General features: G+C 72.7%; 3 protein-coding genes across 3 annotated transcripts in view; 1 reads left to right on the forward strand and 2 right to left on the reverse strand.

The window, feature by feature from the left end:
• Positions 1-4,091, reverse strand: part of NFIX (nuclear factor I X) — a 20,188-nt gene extending 16,097 nt beyond the window's left edge. The window contains 1 exon segment of the mRNA XM_059872065.1: positions 3,768-4,091. Within this exon segment, the coding sequence (XP_059728048.1) occupies positions 3,768-4,076 (309 nt within the window). The 5' untranslated portion in view covers positions 4,077-4,091.
• Positions 4,092-5,905: 1,814 nt separating this feature from the next.
• On the forward strand, positions 5,906-7,764 carry GADD45GIP1 (GADD45G interacting protein 1). Its single transcript, XM_059872068.1, has 2 exons — positions 5,906-6,826; positions 7,317-7,764. The coding sequence occupies exons 1-2, from the start codon at positions 6,492-6,494 to the stop codon at positions 7,687-7,689; spliced, it is 708 nt and encodes a 235-aa protein (XP_059728051.1). The 5' UTR covers positions 5,906-6,491; the 3' UTR covers positions 7,690-7,764.
• Positions 7,742-16,199, reverse strand: RAD23A (RAD23 homolog A, nucleotide excision repair protein). Its single transcript, XM_059872066.1, is given in 10 exon segments — positions 7,742-8,169; positions 10,048-10,203; positions 10,417-10,547; positions 11,150-11,189; positions 11,191-11,226; positions 11,298-11,425; positions 12,332-12,387; positions 12,758-12,936; positions 13,882-14,043; positions 16,016-16,199. Coding segments are annotated over 10 exon segments (1,125 nt in total). The 5' UTR covers positions 16,139-16,199; the 3' UTR covers positions 7,742-8,055.
• Positions 16,200-16,379: the final 180 nt, after the last annotated feature.

Consider the following 16,379-nt stretch of genomic DNA (forward strand, 5'->3'; position numbering starts at 1 on the left):
GGTTTTCCGGGGGGGGCTGGGCACCGCGGTGGCCCCCCCGGCCCGGGATCCCTCCCTGGTGCCCGCCCGAGACCCCAGGGCCAGGCCCAGCAGCATCCGCTCGGTGCGGGGGGGGCTTTGGGACACCTGGGGCCCCTCCCTGACACCTGGGACCCCTCTGGACACCGGAGTGACCCCTCGGGACACCGGAGTGACCCCCAGGGCGGCCCCGGTGTCACCCAGGCCGGCTCAGGTGCCAGGGGTCAGCGGCCCGAGCGCCTCCGTCCCCCCCAAACCCCGGCACAGACAAAGAGCCCCCGGCCCCGGTGCCCCCGCCCGCACACCTGGACCCCTCCCCAACACCTGCCACCCCTCCCGGACCCCCGGGACCCCTGCCCGGCCCGGCCCGGCGCAGGGCCGGGCACGGCGGAAGGTTCCGGAGGCGCGGGCCGGCGGAGGGCGGCCGTGGCGGGGCGCGGGGCGGGCGGGGGGCCCGGTGCCGAGGCGGGGTCCGGCGGCGGTGCCGCGGTGCCGCGGGGCTGCCATTGGCTGCGCCGGGCCCGCATTGAGCCGCAGTCTCGGGCGAAGCCACGTCGCCGCGTCCGCAGCTGCGAGCGCCCGGCAGAGCGCCAGCGCGGCGGCAGGGGGGGCGGCGCCGGAGCGGGAGGGAAAAGCCCAGAAAAAACAGAAAAGAGGGAAAAAAAGGCCAAAAAAAAAAAAAAAAGAAAAAAAAAAAAAGGAGGAAAAAAAAAACCACCACAAACCAACCGAGCTCCCCCCCCCCTCACCCCCCAGCAGCCCCCCACCCCCGCCCCGGCAGCGCCCGCCCTCCCGCGCCGCTGCCAGCTCCCCCCGGCCCTCGGCTTCGCCGCGAGAGAAAACAGCCCGAAACAGCCGGAATTGCCGCCAAAAATCCCCCCGGCGGCCCCTGACGCCGCTGCCAAGACCCTCCCGTGTGTGGGGAGGGGGGGAGGAGGGCGGCCGGGGGGGTGGGAGCGAGCGAGGGGCGTCCTGGACCCCCGAGCGCGGAGCCGGGGGGGCCCGGGAGGGCCCGGTGCCCGGGGGGGACCTTGGCATCCAGGTGGCCTCGGAGAGAAGGTGCCGGATGCTTCTGGCAGGGGACCAGGCGGCCCGGGAGGGGACACGCGGGCGTCCGGGGGGCACCCCGGCACCGGCGGGGGTGTCTGGCGCTGCAGGGGGACCGTGGCACTCGGGGAGGGGGTGCCCGGAGCTCGGGGGGGGCCCGGGCCGCGCAGGGGAAGCGCCCGCCCGGCCCTGCCCGCAGCCACGTGGAGCATCCCGGCGTGCGGGCGGCTCGAGGGGAACCGGGGCATCCGCCCCCCGCTTCCCCCGCGCCGAGCCGGGACCCCGCATCCGGGCCGGGCCGGGGGGGGGCCCCGGGGGGGGGTCCCGAGCGGCTCCGCGGGCGCAGCGGCGGCGGCGGCTCCGGGCGGTGCCGCGGTTTGGCCGCGGTTTGGCGGCGCGGCCGTTCCGGGCCGTGCCGGGCGTTCCCCGCAGCCCCGGCCCCGCTCCCGCCCCGGCGCGGACCCCGCGGCCCGGCCCCCGCCGTGGCCCGGTGCCAGCCCGGGCCGGGGGGGCCCCGCGGTGCTGCGGCGTCCAAGAAAGCTTTTTGTGGCCCATCAATAATTCAGGGCCCCCCCGGCCCGGCCGAGCGCTCCTCCATTATTGATGCCGCCAGCCACCGGGGGGACACGGGGGGGACACGGGGGGGACACGGGGAGGGGGCTGAGCCCGGCACCGCGGCACGGGGGTGCGGCAGCGCCGGGGGGGCACACGTAAAGCCACATGTCCCCCCCGTGTGTCCCCCCCGTGTGTCCCCCCGTGTCCCCCACCCGTGTGTCCCCCCCGTGTCCCCCCGTGTGGCTCCAGGGCGGGGGTTGGTGCCTCCCCCTGCCCCGATTGCATCAGCCGCGGCACGGGGGGCACCGGGCTGGCACACGGCGGGGACGTGCCACACGCCTGGCACGCACCCGTGTCACACGCGTGTCACCGGCGGGGCTGCCACGTGTGCACGGGGCTGTGACACACGCGTGTGCTGGCTCTGTCCTCCTCACACCTGTGCCCTGTCACACGCGTGTGTCGCACCTGTGTGCCATCGCACGGGTGTCACACCTGTGCCCTGTCACACGCGTGTCACACCTGCCACCCATCACACGCGTGTCACAGCTGCACCTTTTCATACGTGTGCTGTCCCACCTGTGCCCTGTCACACACATGTCACACCTGTGCCACCACGGCTCCTGCCAGCCCTGCCCCGCAGCCAAGGGCCGGTGACAGGCTCGGCCACCACCCCCCGATGCCACCGGGGCATCGGGACAGGGCTGGGGTGTCCCCACCGCGCGGGACGCCCCGGTGGTGACAGCCGGGATGGTGACAGGGACGGGGACGGGCAGGGGGTGGCTCCGTGCGGCAGGGAGGGGACACCGGGGGACCCCCAGGGACACGGCAGGGATGCAGAGGGACACGGGGGGACCCCCAGGGACACGGCAGGGATGCAGAGGACACCGAGGGGACACGGGGGACACGCAGGGCACCGCCAGCCACAGCCTGAGGTGTCCCCAAGGAGGCCGGAGCCGCTGCCAGGACACCGGGGGACACCGGGAGGACACCGCCCGCCGCTGCCCCAGGGCCAGCCCGTGCCCGCCCGTCCCACAGCCCGCTCCGGGCGCTCCCGGTGCAACCCCTGGCCCGGAATCCGCCGGTGGCACCGGCCCAAACCCGCCCCGGAGCGGCGGCGGGGCGGGCAGGGCGGCCCGGGGGGAGCGCGCCGGTACCGAACGCGGGGCCCGGGGGTGCGGGGCACGGGCACGGGCACGGGCACGGGCGGGTGCGGGCCGGGGCACACGCGTGTGCGCTGGCGTGTCCCTGGCGCGTGCACACGCGTGTGCGGGGCGGGCGCCGAAGCTGCGAGAAGCGCCGCTGGCCGCCGGCCCAGACGCAACCGGCCGCCAAAACCGCCCCGAAAAGCGGGAGAAAAGGGCAACGCCGGCGGGGCGGGGGGGGCAGCAGCAACGCCCGGCGGGGGCGGCCCGCAAACCGCCCCGGGGGGGCACCGGGGGCGTCCCGGGACAGCGCGGGGGGGCGCGGACCCCTACCGGGACCCCCGCGCCGCAGCCCCCGAGTTGCGCCCTCCCCGAGAAGCGGCCGCTGCTCCTCCCCCCCCCCCCAAAAGCGGGACCGCGGCCCCCGCCGACCCCGCCGCCATCGCCCCGCGGCCCCCCCGGAACGAGGCGCCCCCCGACTCGCTGCCCCCGCGGGGTTTCGCCCTCGTCCGGCCCCCGAAGTCGCCCCCGGGGCCTCCCGGTCGCGCTCTGAGGGTCCCGGCGCCGCAATCCCGCTCCTTGGCCGGGGTCCCGCCGGTCCCGGCGGTGCCGGGCACGCGAAACCCCCCGTGGCACCGGCGGCCCCATCCCCGGGGTCCCGCTCCGAGCCCCCCGCGCCTCCCGCGGGGACCCCGGCCGCACCGGGCCGAGCGTTCCGGGGCTCAGATCCGCTCCGCACCGAGGCAGAACCGGGAGCCGCCGCACCGTGGAGCCGGACCGGGGCCGCACCGGGACGGCAGCCCCGCACCGGCCCCATCTCGGTCCCCGCTGCCCCGGGAGGCACCGGCGCCCGCGGAGGGGTCGCAGCCGCACCCCTTACAGCCCATTTTAGGGGGGCAGCAGCCGATCGCGGCCAGCAGCAAAGGGCACCGGAACCCCCCCCACCCTCCTACCCCCGCCGTTACCGGGCGCCCCCCGGTCCCGGTCCCCCCGGCCCGGCCGTACCTGGGTGAGGCAGTACGGGGAGTACATGGCGGCGGTGTCAGCCGCGGCGGGGCATGGCGGGGGGCTCCGCGGGTCCGGGGGGTGCCGGGGGGTCCCGGGGGTCCCGGTGCCGGCGGCGCGCGGGGAAAGTTTTGCCCGAAGTTGGCGCCCGCCGCACTTTTGCCGCGGGAAGCGCGCGCCGGCCACGCCCACGTGGGGAGAACACGCCCCCTTGGGGACACGCCCCGGTGGTAGGGACACGCCCACTGTGTGGATGGGACCGCCCATTCTCTGGGGTGACACGCCCATTGTGGCACAGGCCACGCCCATGGCGGGATGGAGCGTGGGGGACACGAGGGGACACCGGGGGGGCACCGGGGGGACACGGGGGGGACACGAGGGGACACCGGGGGGACACGGGGGGACACGGGGGGACACGGGAGGGACACGGGGGGACACGGGGGGGACACCGGGGGGACACTGGGGGGACACAAGGGGGACAAGGGGGGGACACCGGGGGGACACCGGGGGGACACGGGGTGGCCGCCACCCCTCCGCAGCCCCGTCCCACCGTCACTGTGACCCCGCAGGGCCCCGCAGGTGACAGCGACAGCGGCGGTGGCGCTGCCGGAGGTGACACCGCGCGGGGGCCACCGCGGGACGATGGCAGCGCCGGCGACAGTGGCAGTGCCAGGACAATGACGGGACCGGTGCCAGCGCCGGTGTCGGGACAGGGACAGGGGCAGGGACAGTGCAGTGGGGTGGTGACAGTGCCAGGGCCGTGGCGGTGCGGGTGACACTGGCGGTGACACGGTGGTGGCACCGACACGCTGGTGCGGGTGACACGGTGGTGGCACTGACATGGCAATGGCAGTGACAACGACAATGCCACGGCGGTGCGGGTGACACGGTGGTGGCACTGACATGGCAATGGCAGTGACAATGACAATGCCACGGCAGTGCGGGTGACACTGGCACCGACACGGCGATGGCACTGACAGTGACAGTGACAGTGACAGTGACAGTGACAGCGGCGATGGCAGCGGCGGTGGCGGCGGAGCCTCATCTGTCATTCCGGCTGCGGCCGCGTCCCTCCGCCATCTGTCACCACCCGGTGCCAGCGCTGGCACCGCCGCCACCGCCGCTGTCACCCCTTCGCTGCCGGAGCCGCCGCCACCCCGAGGGGACCCGGCCTTGGGGACAGCGAGGGGACCCGGCAGCGGCTCCGGGGGTGTCCCCGCGCCCCCCGTGTCCCCTCCCCACGGCGGGGTGGCACTGCCACCCGCGGGGACACGGGGGGGCAAAACCCGCGCCCCGCCGGGCACCGGGAGGGGACAGCGGGGACAGGACGGGGTGGCAGAGGGGACCGGGACCCGAGCGCTCGCGTGCCCCCGGTGTCCCCCCGTGTCCCCCGTGTCCCCTGCTGTCCCCCGTGTCCCCCCGTGTCCCCCCCTTGTCCCCACCGGCTGCTCGGGGACCCCCGTGCCAGGTGTGTCGCTGTCACCGCAGATGGAGCGGGGAGCGGGGGGGAGGGACAGCATGTCGCGACAGGCTTCGGGCACATCGTGACACCGCAGCGTGTCACCGGCCAGGCCCGGGGTCGCAGGGAGGGGACACAGGTGTCCCACCGCCCCCCGGAGGGAACTGGGGCTGGGGGCGGCGGGACCGGACAAAGGCGGGAACGGCAGGAGCCCCGAAATGGGGCAAAACCGCCCCGAAACGGGGCCCCCCCGCCGGCCCGGCCCGGGGGCCCCGGTTCCACCGGCGGAGGGGGAAATCGGGACCCCCGGAGGGCGGGGGGGGGCCCGGCCCAGCGGACCCCCCCTGCGGGAGGCCCAGGGAAGCTTTTGGGGCGATTTCGGGGGCTTTTGGCTCCGCTCCGCGCGGGTTTTCGGCGGCTGCCGAGGCCTGGAAGCCATTAGGGCTCCCCCCCGTCCGGGGCCCCGCCGGAGCGGGCGGGGGGGGCCCGGGGGCCCCGCGAGGAGCGGCCCCGCCGCCCGCAGCCCCCCGGTAACCCCGGTGCCCTCCCCGTGCCCCCCTTCCCGGCCCCTCCCGGTGATTTGGGGGGGGTCCCGGCGGTGGGGGGGGGTCCCGGTGATTTGGGGAGGTCCCGGTGGTGGGGGGGGGCCCGGGGGGCGGGCGGCGGGCACGGAGGGGTTAACGGCGCTTGGCAGCGGCCCCGGGCTTGGCGGCGGCTGAAAAGGTTCGGGGGGGTTCGGGGGGTTCCGCCCCCAGCCCAGCCCCCCCCATTCACGGGGAGGAGCCGGGGGTCGCTGGCACCGCGCCCCCCGCCCCCCCCGGACCCCCGGAGCCGTTCCGGGACGGCCGCTGCCCCCCGAAGGAGCCGCGCTCCCCCGCGGGGGTCTCCCCAAACCCTGCCGGGACCCCCGGGATGAGCCCCCGGTGCTCCCCCGTCCCACCGGGCCCCCCCGGGGTCCCCTGAGCTGCCCCGGGCTCAGCCGGTCCCGGAAAAATCCCGGAACCCCCGGGACTCCCCTGAGCCCCCCGGGACCCCCCTGAGCCCCCCGGGACCCCCCGGGACTCCCCTGAGACCCCCGAGACCCTCCGGAACCCCCCTGAGCCCCCCGGGACCCTCCGGGACCCCCCGGGACCCCGGCCAAGGCTCCGCCCCATCCTGGTGACCACGCCCCGGCTCCACCCACACTCCCGCCCCTCACCAAGACCCCGCCCCATACTCACCCGCGCCTTCAGCCTCTTTGACGTCACTTCCGGCGCGCGCTCAAGATGGCGGCGCCCTTGCGGCGGGCGCTGCTGGCGCTGGGCCCGGCCCGCCCGCGGCTGCCGGAGCCGGTCCCGGTCCCGGCGCGGCCCTACCGGGCGGACCCGCTGCGCCGCCGCCCGGGCCCGGCCCCCGCCGACCCGGAGGACCTGCGGGCGGCCGCGCGGCGGTTCGGGCGGCTCGGGGAGGCCTCGGGGGTGGCGGCGTGGCGGCTCTGGCCCAGCCCGGAGCAGCTGCGGGAGGCGGAGGCGGAGGAGCGCGAGTGGGACCCGCCGCTCCGGGAGGTGGAGGCCGTGCTGGAGCAGCGGGAGAGGGAGGAGGCGCGGCGGAGAAAGGAGAGGTGGGGCTGGGAGCACCGGGAACGGGACCGGGGAGAACTGGGAGCACCGGGAATGGGACCAGGAACACTGGGAGCACCGGGAACGGGACCGGAGAGAACTGGGAGCACCGGGAACGGGACCGGGGAGAACTGGGAATGGGACCGGGACAGGACTGGGAGCACCGGGAGTGGGACTGGTATGAACTGGGAGCACCGGGATAGGGATGGGCAGCACCGGGAGCACCGAGAGTGGGACTGGGATGAACTGGGAGCACCGGGAATGGGACTGGGACAGGACTGGGAGTACCAGGAATGGGACTGGGATGAACCGGGAGCACCGGGAATGGGACTGGGATGAACCGGTAATGGCACCGGGGCGGCACTGAGAGCACCGGGACCGTTGGGCCTGGCGAGGCTCTCCCGGCGGTACCGGGAGAATCGGGAGGGTTTGTGGCGGGGATCGCGCTGTCCCCGGGCTGTCCCCACGTGTCCCGGTGTCCCGGTGTGGCAGGGCCGAGCTGGTGGCCCGCAGCCTGGCGGCGATGCCCGCCCGCGTGGCCGCCTGGCGCCGGGAGCGCGAGGCCGCGCGGGAGCGCGCGCGGGCGGAGGCGGCGCGGCGGCAGCGGCTGCTGGCCGAGGCGGGGCTGGGGGCGGCCCCGCGGCCCGGGACCCCCGCCCGCGGCTCGGCCCGAGCCCAGGAGCTGCTGGACGACCTGGAGCGGCAGCGGCGGCGGGAGGAGAAGCGGCGGCGGCGGCAGGAGCGGGAGGAGGCGGCCCGGAGCGCCCTGGCGGCGGCGGAGGCGGCGGCGGCGGCGCGGCCGCTCCCCGGGACCCCCCCCGAGAGCGACGGGACCCCCCCCAGACCCACCGGGGCCACGTCGTGACGCCCCCGGTGGCACCGGGACCCCCCCCGGACAGAAGGAGGACACCCCGAAATGGGTTTAAAACTCTGCATTTAATCTCTTTGCCGCCAGTTTTGGTTGTTCTGCGGCGCCGCCCCCCCCCCACCCTCCCTTCCCCAGGGCCTGACAGGGAGGGGGGGTCGGATTTTGGGGAGGGGGGCCAGGAGAAAGCGGGGGCTGAGACCCCCCCCCCAGGGCAGGGAGGGGCTCCCCTGCTCCGGGGTGGGGGCAGGGCCGGGGGTCCCCATCCCCCCCCAGGCTGGATTGCATCCCAACCCCCCCTCACGGTGTGGGGACCCCCCCCAGGCGGAAGGAGCCCCCCAGGGCGGGCGGGGGGCCGGGGGTCCCTCAGTCGTCGTCGAAGTTCTGGCTGAGCAGGAAGTTGGCCGCCAGGTTCTCGTTCTTCTCGCAGGCGAAGTAGGCCTGGATCACCAGGCTCTCGGGGAAGCCCAGCGCCTTCAGCTGGGGAGGGGGTTACGGCTGGGCCTGCGCCCCCACAGCGGCCCCCAGACCCCCAGAACGGCCCCCAGACCCCAGAACGGCCCAGGGACCTCCAGAACTGCTCTGGGACCCCCAGAACGGCCCCTGGACCCCAGAATGGCTCCCAGACCCTAGAATGGCCCTTGGACCTCCCAGAACAGCCCTGGGACCCCCAGAACAGCCCCTGGACCCCCAGAACTGCCCAGGGACCTCCAGAAAGGCCCCTGGGACCCCCAGAACGGCCCTGGGACCCTTAGAACAGCCCCCCAACCCCCCAGAACGGCTCCCAGACCCTAGAATGGCCCCTGGACCCCCCAGAACTACCCAGGGACCTCCAGAACGGCCCCTGGACCCCCAGAATGGCCCCCAGACCCTAGAACAGCCCTGGGACCCCCAGAATGGCCCCTGGACCCCCCAGAACAGCCCTGGGACCCCCAGAATGGCCCCCAGACCCCCCAGAACGACCCCCAGACCCCCAGAACAGCCCTGGGACCCCCAGAACTGCCCCAGACCCCCCAGAACGGCCCCCAGACCCCCAGAACAGCCCTGGGACCCCCAGAACGGCCCCTGGGACCCCCAGAACAGCCCCCCGACCCCCAGAATGGCCCCCAGACCCCCCAGAACAGCCCTTGGACCCCCAGAATGGCCCCCAGACCCTAGAACAGCCCTGGGACCCCCAGAACGGCTCCCGGACCCCCCAGAACAGCCCTGGGACCCCCAGAACGGCCCCCAGACCCCTAGAACAGCCCTGGGACCCCCCAGAACAGCCCTGGGACCCCCAGAACTGCCCAGGGACCTCCAGAAAGGCCCCTGGGACCCCCAAAACGGCTCCCAGACCCCCAGAACTGCCCTGGGACCCCCAGAACGGCCCCCCTGCCCCAGGACCCCCACCCCAGTGCCCCGGGTCCCACTGGCAGCAGCTCCTGACCCCAGTAACCCCAGCCCCAGTAATTCCCTTTCTCACACCCACTCACCTGGCCCCTGAATCATCACTGCCCATCAACACCAATTAGCGCTGGGCGCTAATTAGGGTCCCAGCCCTGTCCACTCTGGGCCCTGCTGCCGGCCCCTCCTGAGCCCTCCCAGCCCAAATTCCCATTTCCCAGTTCCCAGTTCCCAGTTCCCAATTCCCAATTCCCAATTCCCAGTTCCCCTTCACTCTGAGCCCTATTGACATTTCCCATCCACGTTAACGAACTCTGGTGCTAATTAGGGCATCCCCCATATTCACTGGGCCCTGCTGGTGTCACCTCTTGTCCCCACTGTCCCCAACCCTCCACAATCCCATTTCCCACTAAGGGTAATTAACTCAGAATGCTAATTACAGCAGCCCCCATATTGGCCTGGGCCCTGCTGCTGGCACCGCCCCCAACGCCAATTTTGGGTTCAAACTTCAACATTTCCCTCAGGTTCACCCCAAACCCCCTCCCCACGTCCTCAAATCCCCCTCCCCACACCCCACACCCCAGACCACCCAAATCCCCCTTCCTCACACTCCAAACCCCCCTCCCCACGCCCCCCAGCCCCCTCCCCACACCCCACCCCCAAAGCCCCCTCCCCAGACCCCCCAAACCCTCTTCCCCATACCCCAGACCATCCAAATCCCCCTTCCTCACACTCCAAACCCCCCCTCCCCACGCCCCCCCAGCCCCCCTCCCCTTGCCCCAGACCCCCCCAAATTCCCCCCAACCCATGCCCAAAATCCCCCTCCCCACACCCCAGACCCCCCCAAATCCCAAACCCAATGCCCCAGACCCCCCAAATCCCAAACCCCATACCCCAAATCCCCCTCCCCACGCCCCCAGCCCCCTCCCCAGACCCCCCAGCCCCCCTCCCCCACGCCCCCAGCCCCCCGCTCACCCTCTCTATGGCTTCTTTCTCCTGCGGGGTCACCTGGATGTAGTTCATCTGGGGGGACTCGTCGCCCATGGCCCCCACCTCGCCCTCCAGCTCGCCCAGCTCGCCCAGCGGCTCGTTCAGCATCTGGATGAACTGCTCCTGGTGCTGGCTGATTTGCTGGGGGGACAGGTGGGCTCAGCCAGGTGGGCTCAGCCAGGTGGGCTCAGCCAGGTGGGCTCAGCCAGGTGGGCTCAGCCCAGGTGGGCTCAGCCCAGGTGGGCTCAGCCAGGTGAGCTCAGCCCAGGTGGGCTCAGCCGGGTGGGCTCAGCCAGGTGGGCTCAGCCCAGGTGGGCTCAGCCAGGTGGGCTCAGGGGGGGCTCAGGGGGGTACCTGGAGCAGCTGGGGGTTCTCCTGGCCCAGCTGCTGCAGCAGGGCCGGGAGCAGGGCCGGGTTCTGCTGGATCACCTGGCGCATGTTCTGGAACTGCGGCTGCTCCCGCAGGAACTCCAGCGGGTTCTCACCTGGGGGCGGGGCCACGTCAGGCCACACCCACAATGGGCTGCGGCTAAACCACAACCACACTGGGGCGTGGTGAGACCACACCCACACTTGGGCGTGGTGAGACCACACCCACACTTGGGCGTGGTGAGACCACACCCACACTGGGGTGTGGTGAGACCACACCCACACTGGGGCGTGGTGAGACCACACCCACACTTGGGCGTGGTGAGACCACACCCACACTTGGGTGTGGTGAGACCACACCCACACTTGGGCGTGGTGAGACCACACCCCCTAGCTCTACCTGGATGGGGTGGAACCTCATGGACTCACTGCGCTATTGCAGACCACGCCCCAAAATGGGTGTGACTTACTGAGACCACAGCCTCAGGATGGGTGTGGCTTGCACAGACCACACCCCAAAGTGGCGCGGTTTGCACACAGCACACATAAGTGGGTGTGGCTTACCTCGAGCCACGCCCCAAGCCCAGCGCAGCTCCCCCAGCCACACCCCTAAGGTGATTCCTGAGTGCTCACCCCACCCGCCAAGGGGGTGGAGCCTCAGAGGGTGTGGCCGCCCCACCCCACCCGTCGTGCCCCGCCCACCGCCACGCCCGCTGACCTTCGGGCGGGGGCTGCTCCGGGGGCCGGGACTCCTGCACGGGCGGGGCGCTCGGGCTCGGGGCTGCCGGGGATGCCCTGGGGGGGCCGGGGGGGGGGTCAGAGCCACGCCCGGGCCCCCCCCGAGCCCCCCCGGGACCCCCCCTCACCGTCAGCAGGTACTCCACGGCGCGGTGGGGGTTGTTGTAGCTGGCCCGGAGCGCGGCCACCACGCGCTCGCGCTCGTAGCCCATGGACACGATCTCGGAGAGCATGGTCTCGTACTCGGAGCCCGTCACTGCGGGACCCCCGTGAGCTGGGAGGGACCCCTGCCCCAGCCCCACCCTGCTCCCCGCCACTGCGGGACCCCCGCCCAGAGCCCCCTCAGTGAGGAGGGACCCCAGGACCCCCGCCCCAGCCCCACCCCCTGATCCCCACCACTGCGGGACCCCCGTGAGCTGGGAGGGACCCCCGCCCCAGCCCCACCCCTGCTCCCCCGTCACTGCGGGACCCCCCATGAGCTGGGAGGGACCCCCCGCCCGGAGGGACCCCCCGCCCCAGCCCCACCCCCTGATCCCCATCACTGCGGGACCCCCGTGAGCTGGGAGGGACCCCCCGCCCGGGAGGGACCCCTGCCCCAGCCCCACCCCCTGATCCCCATCACTGCGGGACCCCCGTGAGCTGGGAGGGACCCCCACCCCAGCCCCACCCCTGCTCCCCGCCACTGCGGGACCCCCACCCAGGGACCCCTCAGTGGGGAGGGACCCCCGCCCCCAGCACCACCCCCCTGCTCCCAGGCACTGCAGGACCCCCCGCCCAGAGACCCCATGAGCTGGGAGGGACCCCAGGACCCCCGCCCCAACACCACCCCCTGATCCCCGTCACTGCAGGACCCCCGCCCAGAGCCCCCTCAGTGGGGAGGGACCTGAGACCCCCCCCTCAGCTGGGAGGGACCCCAGCCCAGGAGCCCCCCCAGCCCAGAGACCTCCCCCACCTGAAACCACCCCCTGCTCCACTCACTGCACCCGCCAGCCATTGGGATGGGACCCCCAGGACCCCCCAGCCATTGGGATGGGATCCCCAGGACCCCCCAGCCATTGGGATGGGACCCCCAGGACCCCCCAGGACCCCCCAGCCATTGGGATGGGACCCCCAGGACCCCCCAGCCATTGGGATGGGACCCCCAGGACCCCCCAGGACCCACCGAGGGTGGAGGCGGCGTCGGCCGAGCGCCCGGAGCTGCCCGAGGGGGGAACGGAGCTGCCAGCAGAGGGGGGAACAATGCAGGGGACCCCCAAAACCCGTGAGACCCCCACTCCTGTGACCCCCCAAACCCCCGTGACCCCCCCAGCCCCTGCAGCGCCCCCAGAACTCTCCTGTCCCCCCCCAATAAAACCAAACCAGTGACCCCCCCCCAAGTTTCCACTCTCGTCCCTCAAATCAACCCCAGACCCCCGAACTCCCCCCAAAATCACTGAACTCCCCCCAACTCTGATTTTATGACCCCCACCCCCTCTCAATTCCCCCTCCCCCAGACTGCAGCCCCCCCAAACACCCTCCTGTGCCCCCAGCCCCCAAAATCTGATAAAATCGCCCCCCAAACCCCCCCCAGAGCCCCCCAGCCCCTCACCCAGCTGCAGGCTCAGCCTGGGCGAGGGCAGGGGGGGGGTCCTGGGCCGGGGGCTCCTCGCTGGGCGCGGCCGGGGGGGGAGGGGCAGCGTCGGCGGCCGGGGGGGGCCCTGGGGGGGCTGCGGGGGGCTCCGAGGGGGCTCCGGCCTCGGGGGCGGCCGAGCCCAGCGCCGACTTGGCCTGGGCAGGGGGAAGGGGGGGTTGGGGATCCTCTGGGACCCCCAGAGGGGAGACCCCTGGGACCCCCAGCCCCGCTCTGGGGGACTCCTGTGTCCCCCCAGAACCAACTGAGACCCCCAAACGCCCCCCTCAAGGGCCTTGGGACCCTCCAAGCCTCTCTGGGGACCTCCAACACCCTCCCCAGGACCCCTCTGGGTTCCCCAAAAGGCTCCCAGACTTCCAAACTTTACACAGGGACCCCTCAGACCCCCCAAACTTTACACAGGGACCCCCAAATCCCTCCCAGACCCCCCAAACTTTACACAGGGCCCCCAAATCCCTCTCAGACCCCCCCAAATTTTACACAGGGACCCCCAACCCCCTCCCAGACCCCCCAAACTTTGCACAAGGACCCCTAACTCCCCTCCCAGGGCCCCCCAACTCCCCTCCAGACCCCCCAAACTTTGCACTGGGCCCCACAATTCCCTCCCAGACGCCCCAAACTTTGCACAGGGCCCCCCAAATCCCTCCCAGGCCCCCCAAACTTTGCACAGGAACTGCCAGGTCCCCCCCAGACCCCCCAAACTTTGCACAGGGACCCCAAATCCTTCCCAGACCCCTCAAACTTTACACAGGGACCCCCAACCCCCTCCAGACCCCCCAAACTTTGCACAGGGCCCCGCAACCTCCCCCTAGACCCCTCAAACTTTACGCAGGGACCCCCAACTCCCCTCCCAGGACCCCCCAAATCCCTCCCAGACTCCCCAAACTTTACACAGGGCCCCCCAACTCCCCTCCCAGGACCCCCCAACTCCCCTCCAGACCCCCCCAAACTTTACACAGGGCCCCCCAACTCCCCTCCCAGGACCCCCCAAATCCCTCCCAGACCCCCCAAGCTTTACACAGGAACTGCCAAGTCCCCCCCCAGACCCCCCAGACTTCGCCCAGGCCCCCCAGCCCGCAGACCTTGGTGACCATGACCACCACGAAGTTCTTCTCGTCGATGCGGTACTCGCGGATGGGCACGTCGTCGCTCAGGATCTTGCCGGCGTAGATCAGCTTCTGCCCGGCCACGGGAAAGGCCTCGCTGCCCTTCTCGGCCTCGATCTTCTCCTTCAGCGCCCGCACCTGCGCCAGGGTGTCAGTGCAGGACAGACCCCCAGCCCCCCGAGACCCCCGGGGCAGGCCCCCAGCCCCCCGAGACCCCCGGGGTGGGGCACCAATCCCACCCCGAGACCCCCGGGGCGGGGCAGGCACCAATCCCCCGAGACCCCCGGGGCGGGGCACCAATCCCCCGAGACCCCCGGGGCAGGGCAGGCACCAATCCCACCCCGAGACCCCCGGGGCGGGGCACCAATCCCACCCTGAGACCCCCGGGGCAGGTACAAATCCCACCCCGAGACCCCCAGGGCGGGGCAGGCACCAATCCCAGCCTGAGACCCCCGGGGCAGGCACCAATCCCACCCCGAGACCCCCAGGGCAGGGGAGGCACAAATCCCACCCCGAGACCCCCAGGGCAGGGGAGGCACCAATCCCCTTAGACCCCCGGGGCAGGCACCAATCCCCTGAGACCCCCGGGGCAGGTACAAATCCCACCCCGAGACCCCCAGGGCAGGCACAAATCCCACCCCGAGACCCCCAGGGCAGGGCAGGCACCAATCCCACCCCGAGACCCCCGGGGCAGGCACCAATCCCACCCCGAGACCCCCAGGGCAGGGCAGGCACCAATCCCACCCCGAGACCCCCGGGGCGGGGCAGGCACCAATCCCACCCTGAGACCCCCGGGGCAGGGCAGGCACCAATCCCACCCTGAGACCCCCGGGGCAGGGCAGGCACAAATCCCATCCTGAGACCCCCGGGGCAGGCAAAAAACCCCCTGAGACCCCCGGGGCAGGGCAGGCACAAAACCCCTGAGACCCCCAGGGCAGGCACCAATCCCACCCCGAGACCCCCGGGGCAGGGGAGGCACAAATCCCACCCCGAGACCCCCGGGGCAGGGCAGGCACAAAACCCCCCCAAAAGCTCCCCGAGGCAGGGCACCCCAGGACCCCCAGAGCAGGGCACCCCAGGACCCCATGAGCCCCCCAGGACAGGGGGAGGCACAAATCCCAAATGTCCCTGAAGAATCTTCCCCAATAAATTCCCACAAATCCCAAATGTTCCTAAAGAATTTCCCCAAGGGATCCCTGGAGCAGGACAGGCACAGATCCCAAACGTTCCCAAAGGATCTTCCTGAATAAATCCCCAAAAATCCCAAACGTTCCCAAAGGATCTTCCTGAATAAATCCCCAAAAATCCCAAATGTTCCTAAAGAATCTTCAAAAAAAATCTCCACAAACGATCCCAAAAAATCTTCCCAGATTAATCTGCACAATCCTCAGATGGAACTGGGGGCACTCGGAGCGACCACCGCCAGATCCCCCTCCCCAAATGGGACTGGGGGCACTCGGAGCCCCCCCCCTGCCAGATCCCCCTCCCCAAATGGGACTGGGGGCACTCGGAGCCCCCCGCCCCCGCCAGATCCCCCTCCCCAAATGGGACTGGGGGCACTCGGAGCGACCACCGCCAGATCCCCCTCCCCAAATGGGACTGGGGGCACTCGGAGCCCCCCCCCCGCCAGATCCCCCTCCCCAAATGGGACTGGGGACACTCGGAGCCCCCCCCGCCAGATCCCCCTCCCCAAATGGGACTGGGGGCACTCGGAGCCCCCCGGGTGATGCCGCTCGGCCCCCCCTCACGGGGGGCACGGAGACCCCCTCGGTTCGCCCCAAAAGGGGAAGAGAACCCCCCCAAAAGCCGGGGGGACAGGAGCACACGGAGCCGCCCCCCTCGGTGACATCCGCCGCTCCGCCGGCCCCAAACCGGGGAGGGGGCGCACGGAGCCCCCCCGGTGCCGCCCCTCCGCCCAAAGGGGGGTCACCGGGACGCGCCGACCCCGCCCCCCCTCAGCGGGGTCCATCCCGTCCCTGCGGACCCCGGGAGGCTCCGGAGCCCCCCACGGTGCAGCCGCGGCCTGAGAGCGGGGGGGGGGGCGAGCACCGGGCCCATCCCCGGCCCGGCCCCGCCCGCGCCCCCCGCGGGGGCCCCGCCGCGGCCTCACCGTCTCGTGCGGCTCCATGCGGATCTTGAAGGTTTGCTGCTGCAGCGTCTTCAGCGTCACGGTCACCGCCATGGCGGGACGGGGACGGGGCGGCGGCGGCTCCTCCCGGCGGCCCCACAACATGCAACTCACGCCGCCGCCATCTTAGGCGGCCCCGCCGCTTCCGCCGCGGCGCCGGAAGTGCGTCACGGCGCCCGCCCGCGCGCCTCGCTCCCGCATCCCCCCCTCCCTCCCGTTTCTCGTCACGTGACACCGGAACGGGGCGCGCGGAGGGGGCGGGGCGCGCTCCCGCGTCACGTGACGGCGGGAAAATCCCGCGCGCGCGCCGGCCCCACTTTATCACGTGACACGGACGAGGGGTTAG

The sequence above is a fragment of the Haemorhous mexicanus genome, chromosome 34 (assembly GCF_027477595.1).
Source record: "Haemorhous mexicanus isolate bHaeMex1 chromosome 34, bHaeMex1.pri, whole genome shotgun sequence".
Lineage (NCBI taxonomy): Eukaryota > Metazoa > Chordata > Aves > Passeriformes > Fringillidae > Haemorhous > Haemorhous mexicanus.